Source organism: Betta splendens, chromosome 1 (assembly GCF_900634795.4).
Source record: "Betta splendens chromosome 1, fBetSpl5.4, whole genome shotgun sequence".
NCBI classification, from domain to species: Eukaryota; Metazoa; Chordata; class Actinopteri; order Anabantiformes; family Osphronemidae; genus Betta; species Betta splendens.
In genome coordinates this window covers 5459358-5478015 of record NC_040881.3, presented here as the reverse complement: position 1 = coordinate 5478015, position 18658 = coordinate 5459358, and the positions used below count along the sequence as shown (strand labels likewise).

At 53.2% G+C, this 18658-nt stretch overlaps 1 protein-coding gene across 6 annotated transcripts; it reads left to right on the top strand.

Annotated features, from left to right (window-relative positions):
* Positions 1–975: 975 nt before the first annotated feature.
* dclk2a (doublecortin-like kinase 2a) lies at positions 976–18625 on the top strand. 6 transcript variants are annotated; one of them, XR_008695061.1, is made up of 18 exons: positions 976–1828; positions 3844–4181; positions 9251–9380; positions 10236–10319; positions 10586–10636; positions 10731–10825; positions 11497–11584; positions 11703–11808; positions 12248–12305; positions 12660–12779; positions 12864–13010; positions 13079–13212; positions 13340–13417; positions 13517–13613; positions 14420–14500; positions 14600–14713; positions 15181–15301; positions 16753–16890. XR_008695061.1 is itself a non-coding variant. In XM_029151285.3 (18 exons), exons 1-18 carry the CDS (start codon positions 1423–1425, stop codon positions 16767–16769), a joined length of 2157 nt encoding a protein of 718 aa, XP_029007118.1. In that variant the 5' UTR covers positions 976–1422; the 3' UTR covers positions 16770–16911. The 6 variants fall into 6 exon arrangements, 5 of the variants coding, with proteins under 5 accessions (XP_029007118.1, XP_040927242.1, XP_055366000.1 ...); XM_029151285.3 differs by lacking the exon at positions 15181–15301 and adding an exon at positions 16396–16408 and having other exon boundaries at positions 16753–16911; XM_041071308.2 differs by lacking the exon at positions 15181–15301 and having other exon boundaries at positions 16396–16890.
* Positions 18626–18658: the final 33 nt, after the last annotated feature.

Sequence of the window (18658 nt, the reverse complement as noted above, 5' to 3'; positions counted from 1 at the left end):
ATGCACAATGGCGAAGTCAGCTGCAGCGACTGGTGAGTGAAGTAAATAAATAAAGGGATTCCACAGTATATCAAACTGCAGAGTATCAGCTTTAATTTAAGTAGGTTTCCGTCCCGATAGAAAGGAAGCAGCAGAGCTTTGCGGGCGATTATGTGCTCGGCGTTGTTTCCTTAAGAGTGGATTTCGTTAAATGCTTTTCCTACAAATGCCTGAGGTGAATTATTCCCCAAATCCCTCATAAACTACATTATGTCAGCAGCTTACCCAAAGTAGCAAAAGAAACGGGGGGTTTAGGCTTCACCGCCAACCTGATTGTTGTTTTTATTTCGGGGCTCAGGATTCTTGTCGCTGAGGGATTTTCTGCTTTGTCATTGTGAACAGGATTTCCCTCTGTGGGGGAAGAGGGCTCCTGTTCGGTTCCTGCTGAGCAACTCTCTCCACGAAGGCGGCTCAGACAATGCGTCCGTCACAGCAGCCTTGAAAGTGGAGGACTTCGGTTTTACAGTATGTGGACTTTATTCAAATCAATAAAGGACTTGGCCGATGGACACACTTTTATATTGTGGGAATCGTAGTATCAGACTGTAACCTCCCATATCGTCCCCGCTCACTCATATCGCTTTAATATTCTGTGTCGTCGGGGCTTCTCACTCAGCTCCAGTGACAGGTGGTGATGCAGGTAGAGGAGGTGCGTTTCCATCGTGAACCCACCAGGTGGTGATTAAATCCAACCTCTCTCTTTGGCTGCACTCTGCTACACTACTGTGCACGTGCTGCAGCTCCCCTCCATGTTCTGGGTTTCGCTTCTTGTTTATAACTGGTGCATCATTTTTGGGGGGGAAAAAAAAAGTCCACCACTTTTGAACTGTGGTGTTTGGACCCAGCTTCAACACCCGCAGCCCCGCAGGCAGCAGCGGTGGGCGGTGACGATGAACACAGGCGGGTCAGCGGTTCTCGGGACTGGGGTTGGGACCGGTGGAACCGCGGAGGGGGGGCGTTAGGACCCTGAGGCGGGGAAGCCTGCGCCCTCCTCTGTTGTAGTCCATTGATTTGACAGCCAGTTAGAGTCTGGATCCAGAGGAGGGAGGAGGATGCGGCACAAGTTTTCTAAAATTCTCCGACTGCCTCTTCTCGCGCTCACGACAGCTCCACTGCGGTGCCTGTCAGACGCAGATGCTCACTTCTCCACGCGTTTTCCAGCGGATAATCCCGAGTGGGCGTTTGGATCGATGTTCTGACCGGACGGGGCGCTTTTCACATTGTTAGGCGGGTTTTTTTTGGACCTTTACGGCCGTCGGCGCAGTTACGGGACTTCCCTGCGCTTGTGGGCTGGAAGCGGAGACCGGAGACGGAGGAGACGCACGCGCGTGGCCTCGCCGCTCCCTCGTGGACTCTCCGGTAAAAGTTGCCTTTCTAAACGACATGTCGCTCAGCAGAAGTATCGAGTTCGAACACTTCGAGGAGCGGGACAAGCCGAGCCGGACACCGAGGACCAACTCGGGCTCCGGGTGCCAGGCGGCCCCCCGCGGCGCCGCGCCGGCGCCGAGCCCGGCGCACAGCGCGCACTGTAGCTTCTACCGCACGCGCACGCTCCAGTCGCTCACCTCCGAGAAGAAAGCCCGCAAAGTGCGCTTCTACCGCAACGGGGACAAGTACTTCAAAGGCTTGGTGTTCGCCGTCTCCCACGATCGCTTCAGGTCTCTGGATGCGCTGCTCATGGAGCTCACGCGGTCCCTGTCGGACAACGTCAACCTTCCGCAGGGAGTCAGGACGCTGTACACGTTGGACGGGGGGAAGAAGATCGGCAGCCTGGACGAGCTGGTGGAGGGTAAGGGATGATGGACGCAGTGATATTAGGCACTGATCTCATGTCAGGGTCGGTGGAGGCCAAACGCCTCCGGTGTTGGATAAACGTCTCAAGTCTTGAGTTTGAACAGTGGGAACTATGGTTTGTAACAAACTTTTCCAGCGCAGACACAAATGGATCAGAGCCGATGACCCCCCCTGTGCTGCCGCTGCCGCTCAGCGCCGGGACTGTGACCTTGCAGTAATAAGTTAATCTTCATGTTGAGCCCCAGAGTGTCTGCACAGCGACTTGACTCCAATCCGCTTTGAAGGCGTCGGCCGCCTCCTCGCCCACGCGCGCTCACAGCGCAGACCTTTCGCCGGACTCATTAGTCTCTTATATCTGGTCTGTTTTCACTTCGCTTCCTCCCAAAGACGCGTGATTCTGTGGCGCGCTCGTTTCCTAAATGCTCCGTCCCCCGAGAGGCGCTGGGAGATTTAGGCCAGAGCCCGATCTGAATTGGGCGGCGGAACAACCTCTGTTTCCTCAACATCTGGCACGATCAAGTGGCATCACTTCAAAGTAAAATCCCTCTCAATTATGCTTCATCAGAAGTATGTGTTACATTTTACTTTGAAAGAATTGATCTTCATCGGAGTCATTATCCACGTTCTGTGTGGGTCCCAGTCATTGTCCACTGGCTGCAGGTGGACCCTGCACCGGTGTGTGACTAATGGCCAGACAGAGGGACCACTAGTGCACAGCTCAGCAGTGAGCTCCCATTGATTGAGGCCTGCCACCGCTCCATTGTGTGGAAACGCAATCGAGCTGCATTCACACGCGTTCCCCTCGTGGCTGGAGAGGATTACTGAGCTCAAAGTGCTGCGCTGGTGGAAAACAACACCGGGAGGTAGCAGATGCCTTAAATAGCAGGTTCGGAGAGAGCTTTAACTTTACCAGGCAATGCAAGCGGATGGAAATATCAGGTTGACACATGATTAGGCATAATGGTTATTTGATCCTAATTCAATTAATGTTGAAGTTTAAACTAAAGCTCCAGGCTGAATGGAGCCGCTTCCTGGACGTGTGCTTGATGGACAGGTGAGGTCATGGTCCTCTCTTTTCCTGGTTGCTAGACACACATACTGTGTTTGGACTCTGAAGGAAGATTTCCAAATGGGTTTATTGGCTGGATTAAAGCACAACAGTGCTTCATCTGACACGTTTGTGGAACACAACATAGTCTTTAGCAGATTTGAATGGACAGACAATGGGCCAGTGATGAATATCACACAATTAATAGCTTAATTGTGGCTGCTTAAGTGTATCAGCTGCATATTAATGGTGTTTTATGGGCGGCCAGGGTTTTGAATTGGTGGCAGCTGTGTGGCCGCTGCCGTCGAAGCGTCTGGAGAGACGTCTGGAGAGACGCTCCCATCAACGTGGACCTCATCTGTGCGTCACAGGAGCACAGCGGCCCCTGGCAGGTGGCCGAGGCCCCAGGGAGACCCCGTCACCAGTCACCAGTGTTTGTCCTGGATGACGGCTCCAGTTAGAACCCTCCAGCTGTGTCCCGGCTTCTTAATTAGCCCGTGGTTAATTGCAGACCTAATAAATCCAGGTACCGTGGGGCTCATCGTCTCAAATGGCCTGAGCTCGATGCATTTCTCTTCAAACGCTTTCTTTAACGATACAATTTCCCAAGTACAGCTAAATTAGCTCCTTGCTAACTGGCGCCAGCCTGTGAGGTTCTGCAGGGTGTTCCCCTGCAGCGGTTCAGAACAACGACGAGACATTCTCGCTGCGGTTTCCAGCCCCTGGACGCATCACATGACTTCATTCTTGAGGGGGAACGCTAGCGTGTGAACAATTCGAATGGAATCCCGGCAGATGAAACGCGGCGCTCGGCTCGGGGGCGAGTCCAGGCCGGCGGCCGAGGGGCGGAGAGGCTTTTTGGGTTCCAGCGGCTTCACATGACGCCTCCCTGCAACCATCAGGCTATTTCCGGTGCTCATCGCAACGCATAATAACCCCGGGGCCTTCCGTTGTTCCCCCAGGTGAGAGTTACGTGTGTGCGTCCAACGAGGCCTTCCGCCGCGTGGACTACGCCAAAAACACCAGCCCCAACTGGTCGGTGGGCGGGCGTCTGGGCGCGTCGCGCTCCCTCTCCTCGCTGGCGGCGCTGAGGAGCGAGCTGCAGCGCGAGGCCAAGGACTTCATCCGGCCCAAGCTGGTCACGGTCGTCCGCGGCGGCGTGCGGCCGCGCAAGGCCGTGCGCATCCTGCTCAACAAGAAGACGGCGCACTCCCTCGAGCAGGTGCTCGCCGACATCACCGACGCCATCAAGCTGGACTCGGGCGCCGTGCGGAGGCTGTACACGCTGGAGGGGAAGCAGGTGAGCGGGCGTGGCCCCAGTGATGTGGAAGGAGGCTCCGGTGAGGGTTGGCTGCAGTGCACTACGCTGCTTCCAATGAGACGGGACTGGATGATATGGAAACCAGATGGGAGCGGACAGCTGAGCCTTGTGTCTAAAGGTTTTATCTTGTGTAACTGCTGTGATTTATTGGCTTCAGCTGTGTCAGCAGTCGGGGTAATGACCCCCGTTTAATCATCCATGCACAGTTCTACGCCACTATTATCTCAACTAGGCACCAATGAATACGCTCTTAGAGTTGGGGCCTTTCTCCGTATCCATCAGCCTAGTTTCCTCCTAACCCGTCCAACCTTGTTAAGACACGCAAGGCTGCTTTTGATATAATGGTCTATAAGGTTTTATCATGTTTCCATTTCAAATTCTCGTTGAGGTTTCCCTCTGTTGCAGAGGAGCCCAGGTTGAACACACGATGCCCTTCTTCTGAACTATCGATTCACATCATTTAGCGAGATGTTGACTGGAAAGAGGTTTTTCTCTGGTGGGTTATCTGACTCACGGGAACGGTAACTCTACTGATACAGTACATGTTGCTGGTGAATCACAGCGTCCGAGTGAAAGCTTGCTGCAGGAGAACTCGTCTCCACAGCTGCTCGCGTTAAACCGTCTCGTGAGGTTTTCAGTGTTTCTTCTGCGGTCGCTCGCTTCTGTCCGATATCTGGGACGAGGAGCCCCGATGCTCATCTATTTCTGTGCATCAGCCGTGCGGAGCAGCTGTTTTATCCTGGCACGAGGAATGTTTGATTTGACTTTATGGGGCCCATTCTGACATTGTGTTGCCTCGATTGTCCTGTTCTGGGAATTACCAGCCACTTCCCTAGAGTGAGAGCTGATGCTCCCACTAATCCTTTGAGGAGAGGAGACGCTGGCTCAACGCTGGGCAAACTGAGACACAGCATCTCGCCTTTCTAAACCAGCCAACAACAGTTGGCTGGAATGCGACCATGTGCTAGGTCAGCTCTGTGAAGTGGTGAAACCAGAGCAGATCTTCAGCAGAGGCTGGTTTTACACTGAACCGTCCCATTCCCACCTTGAAACATGCTTCTTAAAAAAAGCAATGCGCTGCTCATTGACATTGAGACTTGTGAGTTTGGTTACCGGGGCGACCGCGACCTGACCTCCCCTACAGTACACCATACTCTCTTCCACAAGGAGACATGGGGAATCATTTGCATACTAAGCATCAGAACAGCTCGATTTGTCCGAGGGCTTGAAGCTCAAGAGACATGAATTTCCATCCGTCCATCAATTCGTGGCACAATGAACTGCACTTTACACTGGATCAATAAAAATCCCAGTTTTCCTTTGAGCCGTTAATATGTTAATGTTTCATAGTGATGTAGAACATGTGCACTAGAGCATTTAAGGATTATATACTGCAGATGACACATTACACAACTGGTGGCGACAAGCGTGTCATTCGGCCTGCTCAGATACTCGCCGCAGGGGTTTTAATGCTAATCACATCAGCAGGAGCAAGAGCCCGACATTTATGTTCCTCCTTTGATGGGTGGTTTCTGTCGCAGCATAAATCCACGGCTGTAAAAGTCAAGCAGGAACGTACTGTAACGCGAGCGTTGCTTTAGAGTTGTCAGAGTTGAACCGTGACGCCTGAATCAGCAGCGTCCACAGTAACTAGATGTCACCAATCAAAATGAACAGACTCGCTGGATTCAGATGGACTCGCTTGTCTCGCTGCCTCGGCCTCCAGACTGTCCAACAACTCCATTAGGTCCATTTCAGTCTTTTAACCCCTCAAGCCTGTAACCTGATCCTGAGACCTGAGCTGGACCTGAATGGATCCGAGCCACGATAATACAATCATCTCAGCTGTTTCCCTTGATTGTACAACAAAGCCTGTTTATGTTCAGTGCTCAACATCTACATTCAACGTATACTGCACCATAGTTATAATATACTGTATATAAATTAGTCTTTATGACTACACACAGAATCGTCTTGTTTTATTACATAAAGTAGGTGTTTGTCTTGAGTGACACAGTGAGTGAAGGAGTTTTGTTGATTAGAACTGTCTTTAGGAAATGACCTAGTGCTGCTGTTGTAGGTTCATACTGTGTAGAAAATGTAAAAACGCCTAACATTAACAATACACATTTAATTTTTCACCTAAATTGCGTAAAGACTTTGCTCTTTTAGAAATGAACACATGTCCCACATGCCTTCCAGCAGCAGCCTGCCATCTGCTCCTCCCAAACCAAATCACAGGGCTCAGCCACCCGGTCTGCAGGCGCCGTGGCCCCCTCCCACTGCTGCAGACACACACACACACACACACACACACACACACACACACACACACACACACACACACACACACACACACACGCACGCACACACACACACACACACACACAGCCCCCCCGCTGGGAGAGTGGCCGCCACCAGATAATGAGACCAACAGGCTTGGAGGGAGGGTTAAAGTGCAGCTGTCAGGTGTGTGTTTGTGCATGAGTGTGTTCCCACAATGCACCTCTGTCCACTCTCTCTCCTTGACCCAAAGCTGCTCCTCACACTGAATGTTAATGGTGGATCTCGGCTCTCAGAAGCCAGAAGACTCAGCTGCTACTTGTGCAGAGATTCTCTGTTTTGCATCTCAAAGCTGACTGGCAGGCAGAAAATGAGATTTCCCTGTTTTTATTGTTTAATCGGTGCATTCATTAAACTGAAGAACGCTTAGCGGCCCGGGAGTTGCCAGTTTTTTTTTTATGTAGAAATCATTCAGGGAGGATTTCAAGGGCTGGTAGAGAAACAGTTACAAAGTGGAAAACAGAAGCAAGTTTAGTCACAGCGCTGTTGTAACAGTTCTGTCCCTCAGGTCCACAACCAGTTGTTTTCAATAGATAAATACTGAGGACACAGCACTACCTGTTGTATTTTAACCGCATCATTCGCAGATTTAACTTTCAGATGACAGGACAGACAGTGTTAAGACATATGAGATCCGTTACCTTCAGCAGATGTGACCGTTTAACAGGTGGATTTACTACTACACATTATTTATTAAACTTACAATTAAATATTGTTTGTATCATATATTTGAAACCGGATTTATTTTATGACGTGTGCGAATAAAATTGATTCATCAAATGATAGAAAAACTAAACCAAAACCTAAGTTTCCCCCTTGAAGGTGTGGGACAGTCACTTCCTCCTGGTCCCATCACTCAACCAAACGTACAGTGGGGCTCAGTGATAATAAACGCGTCTTCCTTCAGCGCTCGTTGCACATCATCGGCGGAAACAAACCTGTCCCAGCGCCAGCGCCGACGGGCAGATGTGGTGTCGGGGGCTCGAGGCCGCCGCGAGGCGTGACCTCAGCCGCCTCTTTGCCTCGGTTTGTTCAAAGCTGGCTGTCGCCCAGCGCTGGCAGCGGCTGCTTCACTCACACACACACACACACACACACACACACACACGCTCGTTTCGGCGCCTCGGCTGCAACACGGGCCTGAGATTTACTCTAATCAGGGGAATTAAACGGTGTTGGTGGAGTGAGAGTTCACACTGTGGTGATGCTTTGGCTCGAGCGTCACCCTGACGAGCTCAGTAGGTGCTGCATATTCAAATGCATTGTACTTTCATCCTTCCTTATTCCCGTTCCCCCTTTGGACGTGGTTCAGGGCGAGAAACAGCAGCGAGGGACTGATGATGGCTGATTACAGTGATCATCCTGTCAGACACTCTCCTCCCTCGTGTGTTTCCTCGCAGCTCTTTCTGATAGTCTCTCTCTTCGCACTCAAGCCTCCAGTCGTTCTGCATTGGGAGGCACCAGTACAGCAGGCAGCAGACGAATGGGGAGAACAAGGTCAGACGGGGGGAGGGGGGGTGGGGTCGCATCTTGGCAGGCAAACTTCAGTTTACCCCCCAGGAGCGGCCGCCCAGACAAAGCCCTGCAAACACGTCCCCGATTGGCTGAGACCGGCGGCGGCCGCGGAGCCGCTGGCTGTTTGTCCTGGTGAGAGCCTGACTGACAGTCGCTCACCATTGGTTAGTTGACTTTGCCCCTCGTACCTGTAACCTTCCCACAGGTCTTTATTGGGCCTCTGCCTGAGCTGAGTCACCATTAACATGCTGATTGAGCCCCGCTCAGCCCGGTTGCGCTCGCGCGCGAGGGCTGCGCCAGGTGGAAGTAGACCACAGCGCAGTCGGGTGTAGAAACGATGGTCCGGTTGCCGTGGCGACGCCGCCGCGCGTTGCCCCGGCCGCTCCAGCTCTTCTACGTCAGGCCTCTGACGTCCGTGTTGTTCCTGTGTGAACCTTCGTCATCCAGTGTCGTTGTTGCGTTCGCCGCTCGCGTGTCGCTGCTTGTGGTGTTAATAATAATCGCTCACTTGTTACTGTAGTGGGACTTCTCACTCCTCCACCGCTTCTGTTTCCATTTCTGTCGGCCTCCACGTCTTCATTTTGCTCTAGAGTTGCTCTTCGGCTTTTTGGGGGGGGGTTCCAGGTTTTTAAACATCTACCACACATACAGAACGCACGGACTCACACTCCTCTCCCACTGGGTCCCCCCCCCCCAAAGGATCCATCTGTCTGCCCACAACCCTCAGCCGTGTGTGTGTGTGTGTGTGTGTGTGTGTGTGTGTGTGTGTGTGTGTGTGTGTGTGTGTGTGTGTGTGTGTGTGTGTGTGTGTGTGTGTGTGTGTGTGATACAGTGCATATGCCTTCTGCGTGTGGGTGCATGTGGTGGTGAGCAGATCTCGTTCCTCTTTTGTCTTCCTGCTCGTCCTCCCACAGCCCTGCCGGGTTTCACCAGTGGCTCCCGTTCCTCCTCCGGGGGCCGCTGGTGGGTCGATATGAGGAAATGAGGATCGGAGCATGAGACGGATTCAAAAAAATCGGGACAAATGGCCCCCGGGTGCAGACGTGAGGGGTGGATGCTGCAGAAACCTGGCTGTCGGCTGTTCATTTAAGCACCATCACACTGTATCTTAGGAGCTGCTGTAGATGCTGTGGAAATACACACAATATACAAGACTGACTTCGGCTCTTTGACCCGTCCTCCTCCTGCAGGTTTCCTGCCTACAGGACTTCTTCGGCGAGGACGACGTGTTCATAGCGTGCGGCCCAGAGAAGCACCGCTACGCCCAGGACGACTTTGTGTTGGACCCCAGTGGTAAGGCTTCCACAGCCTTCGTGACTGGTAGGCCTGCCAACACTAACTAAACCTCCATCTTCATGTGTGTGTGTGTGTGTTCATGTGCATGTGCATGTGGAGCTCAACGTCGCCCCCTAGATGAGATCATGTAGTTATTGTATTATCTTAATAGTCAACCGTGTTTCTTTTATGTATATTCAGGTCAATCAGAAAAAACATATTTGCGTCACTCGTTCATTCGTGCCATTGTTCTCTGTCGTCACGACGATGCGATCCACTCACAGCTTCACAGCTCTTCAGGCCACCGAGACTAAAGGGGAGGAAAAGGAGTTCATTCCAGTCAAAGTGCTGGCATCCTGTTGAAGGACAGGGAGGCAGATAACCGCTGCTCGGCACCAGGAGCAGCCTGGAGTTTTCGTCCCACTTACGCTCCTCTGCTCCACTTCTAGGATCTGGGTCTGAGACAGAACAAAAGTGGTTCAGCGCCGCAGTCGGAGCTGCAGGTAGAGCAGCCCCCGTTAAACAGAGGAGTAGTTCTGGGTCTGCTGCTAACGTTTCATTAAGCTTCAGTCAGAAAGTGAAAACATCTGAATAAGAACTGGACGTGTAGCAGTTTTATCCGAGCTTCAGTGTTGTAATTTGAGCGCTCGTCGTAGAAAAGGTGGGTGATTCATGCACGCGATGACCCCCCGGGGGCTCTGGTCCACAGTGGGCGTGCTGCCGTCCTCTCATCACCCCCTCACCCTCTCTCACCACCTGCATTGTTACAAGCCCGCTGCTGCTGTAACTGAACCGCCTCTGTCAGATTCTAAAAGGCTTCAGAACAGCAACGCTGAAACCGCGCCGCCGATCCTCCGCTCAGTAAACGGTGACCGAGCGCGTGCGATGTCGTCTCCACAGAATGCCGGGCGCTGAGGTCGTCGTCGTGCGGGCGGACGGCGAGGAGCCCCGGGCCCTGGAGGCGGAGCAAGTCCCCCGGAGCAGGTGACTGACGCAACCACATGCAATCACATTTTGCAGCCTCATGCTGAACCCTTGGCAGCTGTGACGAGTGACTCAGCGCTTTTTGCGCCGCGAGACGGTGACGTTGTGCTGAGTGTTAATGTTCTACGAGCCGCTCTGTCAGGTTTGAAGGAGACGCTGAGCAGGTCGCCAGTTTGGCAGCGACAGCGGCTGATGACAATGTGATTCAGATCATCGTTTCCACCCGAATGTCCCGTTTTATTATTGTGATTGTTATTTCTATGCAGCGCGGCGCCCGGTCCACTACTCCACCAGTCATTCTCCAGTCAAATCTCCAGGTGAGGCCGGTGTCACACACTAACTCAGCTACACACCTGCTGCTTCAGACGACCGTGTGAGTTTTAGACCTGGATCTTGATCTTCTCCACACAGTAAACGGTGTCTCGGGCAGCCAAATCTCGAACCCGAAGTCGGCGAAGTCCTCGAGCCCGTCGCCCACCAGCCCCAGGAACGATCCCGACTTTAAGGTGTCGGACACAGAAGCACCTTTATCCACGCACACACCTGAAACACAGAGACCGCGTGACTGCACCGACCTCCTCTGAGCACAGAGCGATGCAGCCGTCTGTAGTAATGAGCGTGCGCCTGTATCACCTCCAGTGCAGCTAATCTGACTTATTGACGGGGTCTAAGCTGCATGTTGGTCCCTCACTACAGTACAAGGCCCGCGTGCCCCTCGGCCGGCTGGCAGGCGTCCTCCGCCTCCGTCCTCCGTCCTCCGTCCTCCGTCCTCCGCCTCCGTCCTCCGCCTCCGTCCTCCGCCGGCCACGAGACGTCTGATCGGAGAGAACGGCCGAGAAACGGGATTTTAAAAGTGCCACAGCTGCAAATGTGACCCTCACAAGAAATGAATCATTCATTTGGACACGCTGAGCGTCTATTCCTGTAGCGCTGAGGCCGACGAAGGACAAGCTTGTCTCAGGCCTAGTTTGAATAATAATCATTGCAGCTTTATGTACCTAAACATAAATCATACAAACTGTATTACTATCTGGTTTAGACTCAGTCATTTTCTTGGGTTACTTTTTTACAGTTTACTGAATGTCATACATCAAAAGTGGCCAATAATGCAGCAGTCATGTGGATGTTTTTGGAGCCTACGGTTGCCATGGTGACGAGCCTGCTTCACTTCCCACAGATCCCTCCGTCGCATCGCGTCTCGTCCCAGAATGCAAACGAGTCGACGATCGGCCGCCAGGAGCAAAGCGATCGACTGAGTCCGGAGGGTGGGTCCTCTGCTCTCACACAACAACACGGAGGCCTTTTAATAGTCACAACGTGTCCCACTGTTGTGTGAGCTTCTAGTAAAGACTTTCAGGGCTTCCTGTTCTCTCTCTTTAACAGTTAACGGCAACCGCTGCCTGCCGACCTCCACTCTCCTGGACAAATACAAAGTGGGGAAGGTCATCGGAGATGGGAACTTCGCTGTGGTGAAGGACTGTGTGGAGAGGTGGGTGAAAAGCACAGACTGTTTACCAGCTGCACACAGTGACGGCGCAGCTGCTCACAGTAGCTCGACGTCCTGCCCGAGGAGGCGTGCGTCGCGCGCGGGGGCTTCAGTCCTCATGACAGGCGTTTAAGCCCCTCATGCCGCGGATTCAACCCGGCCGTGAATGCACTCATTGGCGTTTTAACGTGGGGCCGAGCAGGCAGCGGATGTGATCGGTTGCCAGAGTCACCGGAGACGCCCTGCTGAAGGAGGCGGGGTCAAAGGTCACAGCGCTGTGTTTTCTCTCAGTCTTTCTGAACCAGTCCCTGCGCCGCTCCGCCTCTCGCTCGGCCAACGTGCATTTTTAATGAGCGAGCGGCTCTCGGGGCGAGTCCTGACTCCTCCGACTTCATCAGGGCTGTTTTTTATGAGTGCCCCTATTTGCTCTGCTTCTCTCCAGGTCCACGGGAAAGGAGTTCGCCCTGAAGATCATCGACAAGGCCAAGTGTCGTGGAAAGGTTCCGTCACTTTGCTTTCGCACCTCCTCTCACTCGTCTCCTCCCGTTTCCTCTCCTTGCTTTCGGTGTCCTTCTTACACACACACACACACACACACACACACACACACACACACACAGAACAACAAACGGGTCATGTGTTAGCGTTCCACTGTGCATTATTAACGCCCACACCCAGCACCGTCTCTGATCCTCCTGTCCTTCACTGCTAGATTAGGTTGGTCATGTTTTATTCATGGCTCGAGTTGAATTATCCTCGATGACGATGCCGCTCTGAATCGCACACACACGCTTGACGCCCATTCAGATCCAGCGTGCGTGACTCCTGCTTGACGGGAGCCTCTCTGTTTGCAGGAGCACCTCATCGAGAGCGAGGTGGCCGTGCTGCGGAGGGTCAAGCACCCCAACATCATCATGCTGATGGAGGAGGTGGACACGGCCTCCGAGCTCTACCTGGTGATGGAGCTGGTGAAGGTGCGGCGCCAGCGCGTGCGTCTCTGCTCCGCGGCCTCGCTCCAGGGCCCGGTCCTAACGCGCCGGCTCTGCCTTCTCCCGCAGGGGGGGGACTTATTCGACGCCATCACCTCCTCGGCCAAATACACGGAGCGGGACGCCGGCGTCATGATCCGCGACCTCGCCGGCGCCCTGAAGTACCTGCACGGCATGAGCATCGTCCACAGGGACGTCAAACCCGAGAACCTGCTGGTGCGTCCGCGCGGTCGCCCTCGTTCCTCTGCACGTGCGGCTCTGACTGACGCTCCGCTCTCTCCCAGGTGCACGAGCTCCCCGACGGCGCCAAGTCCTTGAAGCTGGGGGACTTCGGCCTGGCCACGGTGGTGGAGGGGCCTTTGTACACGGTGTGCGGCACCCCTACGTACGTGGCTCCGGAGATCATAGCGGAGTCTGGGTGAGCGAGGCTTCACGGAGCACGGGTTTAGTGCCTCACGTTCCTGTGTGGGGACGGGGGGAGATGCTGTGGCCACCGTAGCGCCTGGTCTCCATTCGCTGTCGTGACGTCTTCCCTCCGTTCGCAGCTACGGGCTGAAGGTGGACGTCTGGGCCGCGGGGGTCATCGCCTACATCCTGCTGTGTGGCTTCCCTCCCTTTAGAAGGTGCCTACGGCCACGTTTCCACTTGATGCTGCTGTTGAATGTGTTCCACTCAGTTTGTCGTCGGTGTTAAACGGCCTCTTGTGTTTTTTTTCCCCACAGTGACAGTAATATGCAAGAGGATCTGTTTGACCAGATTCTTCTGGGGCGTCTCTTCTTTCCCAGTCCTTACTGGGACAACGTCACTGACTCAGCGAAGGTGGGAGATTCTAATAGTCTGTGGACTTAACAGTGCACATTCACCCACCAAACTCCTTTAATGACTACTGTCTGCTGAAGGACCCCCCCCCAGCCCTTAAATGTCATGTATTAAGACTAAGCTGCTAATTAAACCCACTGCTGCTCCAGTGGCCTGTCACTGTAGACAGCACTAGACCCCTCCCCATGTACCAACATGCAGTAATGAAGCTATAAACCCTAAAAAAAGACCACATGCACGTTTACGTGACTTCGCTGGAGCTCCTGGTTTCACAGTTTCCCTCAGCTCTTCCTGCTGCAGCTCATTGTTTTGGTTTATGGCCCATCATTGTTTCTGCTGCAGTCGGCACAGCATTGTTTTGAGCCACGGCAGAACTCCCACTGCTCAGCGCAGACACTGAACGTTGCAGTACTGTAACTCCACCTGCACTGAACATTCCCACTTAGCGGCCTCGGCGCAGACATGGCAGGTGGAGTCGTGTGAGCAGGTGACCAAGGTCAGATGGAGAACAGGAGAGGGCTGGGAACACAGCCCTGTGGTGCTACGGTGGGGTGGACGCTCCATCCTGCCAAATCTGACCACCATGCTGCACGTGTAGGAAGAGATTTACCAGCCTTGTCCAACATCACAGGCAGATCCAGGCAGATTAGGGCGCAGAATTGGGTCGTGCCTCATGCTGCCATCAAACATCCCACCCTCTGCACCATCACCGGACGCTACTAGCACTGGAACCATCGGCTGCGTTAGCTTGACTGGTCTCAGAGGCGACTGCTCGGCCCGACTGACACGCTGAGCTTTTGTTTCAGGAGCTTATCGGGAAGATGCTGCAGGTCAAGGTGGAGGCTCGGTACACGGCAGACGACGTCCTCTCCCACCCATGGGTCACGGTACTTTACGCCACGGGGTCTGTGCGTGACGCCAACAACCAGAGGCAACGCTCACGACTCGCTTCGTCTGTGTGTGTGTGTGTGTGTGTGTGTGTGTAGGAGGATGTAGTCATGGAGACCAACATGAAGATGGAGGTCTCAGGTAAACTGAAGACACACTTTAACACTGCGGCGAAGCACAGCAACACCACAGCTGGTGTGACTGTCATCATGGTGAGCGTTTGAAACCGTTTCCAGTGTTTCCGCATAATATCCCCGTTCTCTGTGATTTTACACCTCTGACGGATCACGTCTGAGCCCGGACATGGGCTCTCACGTACATGCAGCAGGCCCTGTTCCAAACATGACTGTGATGTTTGACCCAAATACAGTAAAGTATTTGCCCTCAATCTGTATCGAAGATGTCACAGATGAATTATAGACGAATTACATTGCTGCCGAAAGCAGACAAGCTGCTGGACGCAGGGTGGACAGTGGAGTCCTTCCTGTAGAGGCCACATCCTTCCATTCTGTCTCCTTCAGTACCATTTGCATGATTCCACCCCCCCCCCCCCCCATCAGGTCACACCACCCCACTCGCTCCCTCCGGTCTGTCTGAACTGAAAGCAGGAAAAGGAGGAAAGGGGGAGTGGTCTCTAACGAGGAGTCAGACTCATTTTGTTGTGGATCTCATTTGACAGTTTGAGGTGTAAATCGGGGCCGCGGCCCCAGCCTCCTCCTCCTCTCCATCCGCTTCCTCCTCCTCACCCCTTCCTCACACCCAACCCCGGACCACAGGGGACGCCTGGAGCTCGGAGCCGGGTACACGCCTCATTACCCCCCCCCCCTTCCTTTCCAGCCATCACCCTTCCGTTCGTCCTTCTTCCCCATCTCTAACAACTGCTGGCTCTTACTTCCTGTTTCTGTCTCAGAACCTCTGACCACCAGCTGCAGTGCCTGCTGTCAGTAACTAACTAATGTGGACCTCATTAACTTACATCCTGCTCTGTTTTGACCCCTTTGCCTCATTTCATTCCATTTGCATTAATCAGTAACCTTTAATGGAGAATAATCTCATTCAAATCTTGTGTCGGTGAGGTTGTTAATGTCCAACACAAGAGCTGTGTGAGTTGCATCCGTCTCTGCCACTTACTGGCTGCTGTTTGTTCGTGGTCTTGTTCAAAAGAATTCCTGAACACCAGCTTCCTGTGGATCCAGACTCAACACCGTTCCCAATTAACGGCGCTTTGGCTCCACCTGGTGGAGACTGTTGGGAGCTGCGCGGGCAGTTAACGCAGTCAGAGACGGGTGCGACGCAGCGCATGTTTATTGCCTTGGATGAAAGATTCCCTCAAGCAATTTTAAGGAAGAGCTGCAGTTCTGCCTTATTGTCAGCAAATCCTATGAGAAGACAAAACATACGGCACATAAAGCTTTATTTATTTAGTGATTCCCCACCAGGTGGCTCCTGCAGCTACTAACAAACATTACAACGGCCATTTGATGAGCGTTTAACCAGCAGGACATTGAATAAGAGATAAACAACAATGTTCCCAACAAGTAACATGAAGCAACATCCGCCAACTAGTGTTGCTTCATAGATTTTGGCACAAACACACGTCACGTGATCGTTGTCTTTGGTCTTTTCATGGGATTCATTGACGGTGAGGAGGATGAAATAACCACTAGTGCAGTCCCAAACTTGCTTCATGGGAACAGCCGTGCGTCCACAGTCACTGCTAGTGTTTTACCGGAGGCGCGAGCGCCTGTTCCACCTCAGCTCCGGCCGCTCGGCGCCGCTGAGCGGGAACAACGCGCTCGTTGTGCTGAAATGATGCTGTGACGCTGCGTAGTAAGACCAGTCTCTGTTCCTCTCTGCTTCTCCCCTCTCCCTGCATTTGGCCCCGCCGAATTAGCCCCGAGGCGACGGTACGTACCCGCACCCGACGCTGCCGGCGCGAGGGCAAATGAGGAGCGGCGCGTGCACCCGGCCTCTGCTCCCCGTCAGAACCCTCATTTGCCCCTCGTCTCCGCAGACAGCGCTCCATCGGCTGTCGTCCTGTGGCCTCATGCTGTTGTTTCGTCCAGTCGTCCATCCGTTCTCAATGTCCATCCCCCTTTCATTGTGTTGTTCATGTCCATTCATCTGAATCGAATCGTAACAAAACTGGGTCCGTAGTTAGTTATTAACAAGTTTGATGGATGTTAAATTACGGGTTTGTCTTGATGAACTCCCAGGTTTCCGCGTGCTGACGTGTCCGTTTGCTCCCCAGAACACGGCTCTAGATAAGGAGGCCATCCGGCTCCGCCCCCACGTCTGCCCGGGCCCTCGGACCGAGCCGTGTCCCTGTCTGGACTCCTCTCCGCCCGTCCAGGCCTCCAGCGCGGCGCCGCGGCCCGCTCCTCCCGACCCGGCCCCGGGGTCCGAGTCCGGCTCGGGGTCCGAGTGCGGCTCGGCCGCCCAGCTTCGCCTCCCTCCCTTCGCTCCTATAAGTTTGCTTCATTTCTCTCCCTCCCCGTCTGTGGACGCCTTCCCCGACGCCTCCTCACCCGCCTCCGCCCACTCGGCTCCGCCCACCTGCACCACCCCAACCGCACTCAGGTCTCCCCCCAAAGCATCCCCCCCTCCCTCTCCCCCCTCCCCGACTTTCTCTCCCATCAACCCCGCCGAGTTCTTCCCCCTCTCGTCGCCCACCAAACTAGAGCCCTCCTCCCCCTCCTCCCTCCATCCAACCCTGTTTCCCTCTCCTCCTTCCACCCCCCCCACATGCATGAGCCCGCCCTTGGCCACGGCTGCAGACGAGCTCCTGGAGCAGGTTTAAAGAGCAGCTTCCTGGTCCCACACGCGCGTCATTCCCCACCGTAAACTGAGCCAGTGACCGCCGTCGCTACCTTCCCCTCTCTTCTCCCGCCCTTTTGCAGAACTAGAGGATGTGAGGCATTTCCTAAAAGTTTGTTGACTGTATATATGTTTGTATTTATTAAGTGAGGATTTTCAGGAAGGAAATGAGTCAGATGTCAGTTCTGGGTGCGAAGTCATTCATTGCTTTTATTGTGAAAGGTCTTTTATTTATTACCCAGCTTCCTCAGCCTGTGGCTCAGTAAACTGAAATTCATTTACACACACACATCCCAGCCTCGCTTCCTTTTGCTTTAGCAGAGAGACAGTCTGTGATTGTGTGTCTCAGCATAACAGATGTCTCAACTTTAAGTTCCCCATCGCTCAATCATCACTTGAAATATTATCAGCCAAAGCACCAAGCAGCTATTGAAGGCACCTGCTGATCCAAAAGCAGTTAAAGGCTCCGTTCATCCAAAACAAGACGTTTTATTAGCTTCGTATAGTAGTTGATCGCCGGCCTGCTGTCCCAGAGATTCAGGTAGTGTCGGTGTCAATCTATATGTAAACGTCTCTCTTCTCTGCCTTAGCCAAGGCAGTGAACGCATCATGGGTGAGGGGTGGAGGTTTCAGTAGCTTGACTCCAGGAACCTGCAGGTTTAGTGTTGAGCTGTGAGTTTTTGGGTGAACTGACTCTTTATCGTGAGCCTGCCAGTCTCTGCCATGCTAACCTGCTAACTGGTAGATGATGTCGACCCTGTGTAACACGGCTTCATGTGCTAGACAGAATAAGAACCTGAAGCTTGAAGCTTTGTTTGCGCCTAAAGTCCAAATTTCACCGCATGACATTAGGAAACAATAGCGTAGATCCAACAATGAAACTGTATCTGGGAAAAATGTGATTTTAGCAGATCAGATGATTCCCGCTGCACCACAGGCTGCGTAGAGTTAGATGTGAACTGTGGGTTTTAAGGATGAATGTGTTGTAAAGACGGAGGCCTTATGCCTCAGTGTCATCGGATAATGATGCCTTCATTAAAACCAGCTACGTCACAGCTGGTCTTGGGACTCGCCTCCAGCGGCTCCACAGGCCTCCGGTCCATGCGGCTTTTTTTGTGCATGTGTTGTTGAACTAGGTTTCCATCAGCTCCGCCGGCAGTTTACAAAAAGGGACCTTTGTATGAAGAACAATTTAAAATCACGTGTGTTAAGCTGCTTGGATGTTTTCTATTAGGATTAGTCGCTGCCTTTTATGAAACAGCAGCACAGCAAAACATTAAAAATGCAATAAAGACTTGGACAACAGACGGTTTGTGTTGAGTGTTTGTGGCCACAAGAGG

Excerpts from the sequence above, each read along its gene's own strand:
- dclk2a (XM_029151262.3), top strand. The coding sequence starts at position 1,423 with ATGTCGCTCAGCAGAAGTATCGAGTTCGAACACTTCGAGGAGCGGGAC. Across the intron at positions 1,829-3,843 it reads CCTGGACGAGCTGGTGGAGG|GTGAGAGTTACGTGTGTGCG; the intron begins GTAAGGGATGAT and ends TTGTTCCCCCAG. Across the intron at positions 13,213-13,339 it reads GAGATCATAGCGGAGTCTGG|CTACGGGCTGAAGGTGGACG; the intron begins GTGAGCGAGGCT and ends CTCCGTTCGCAG.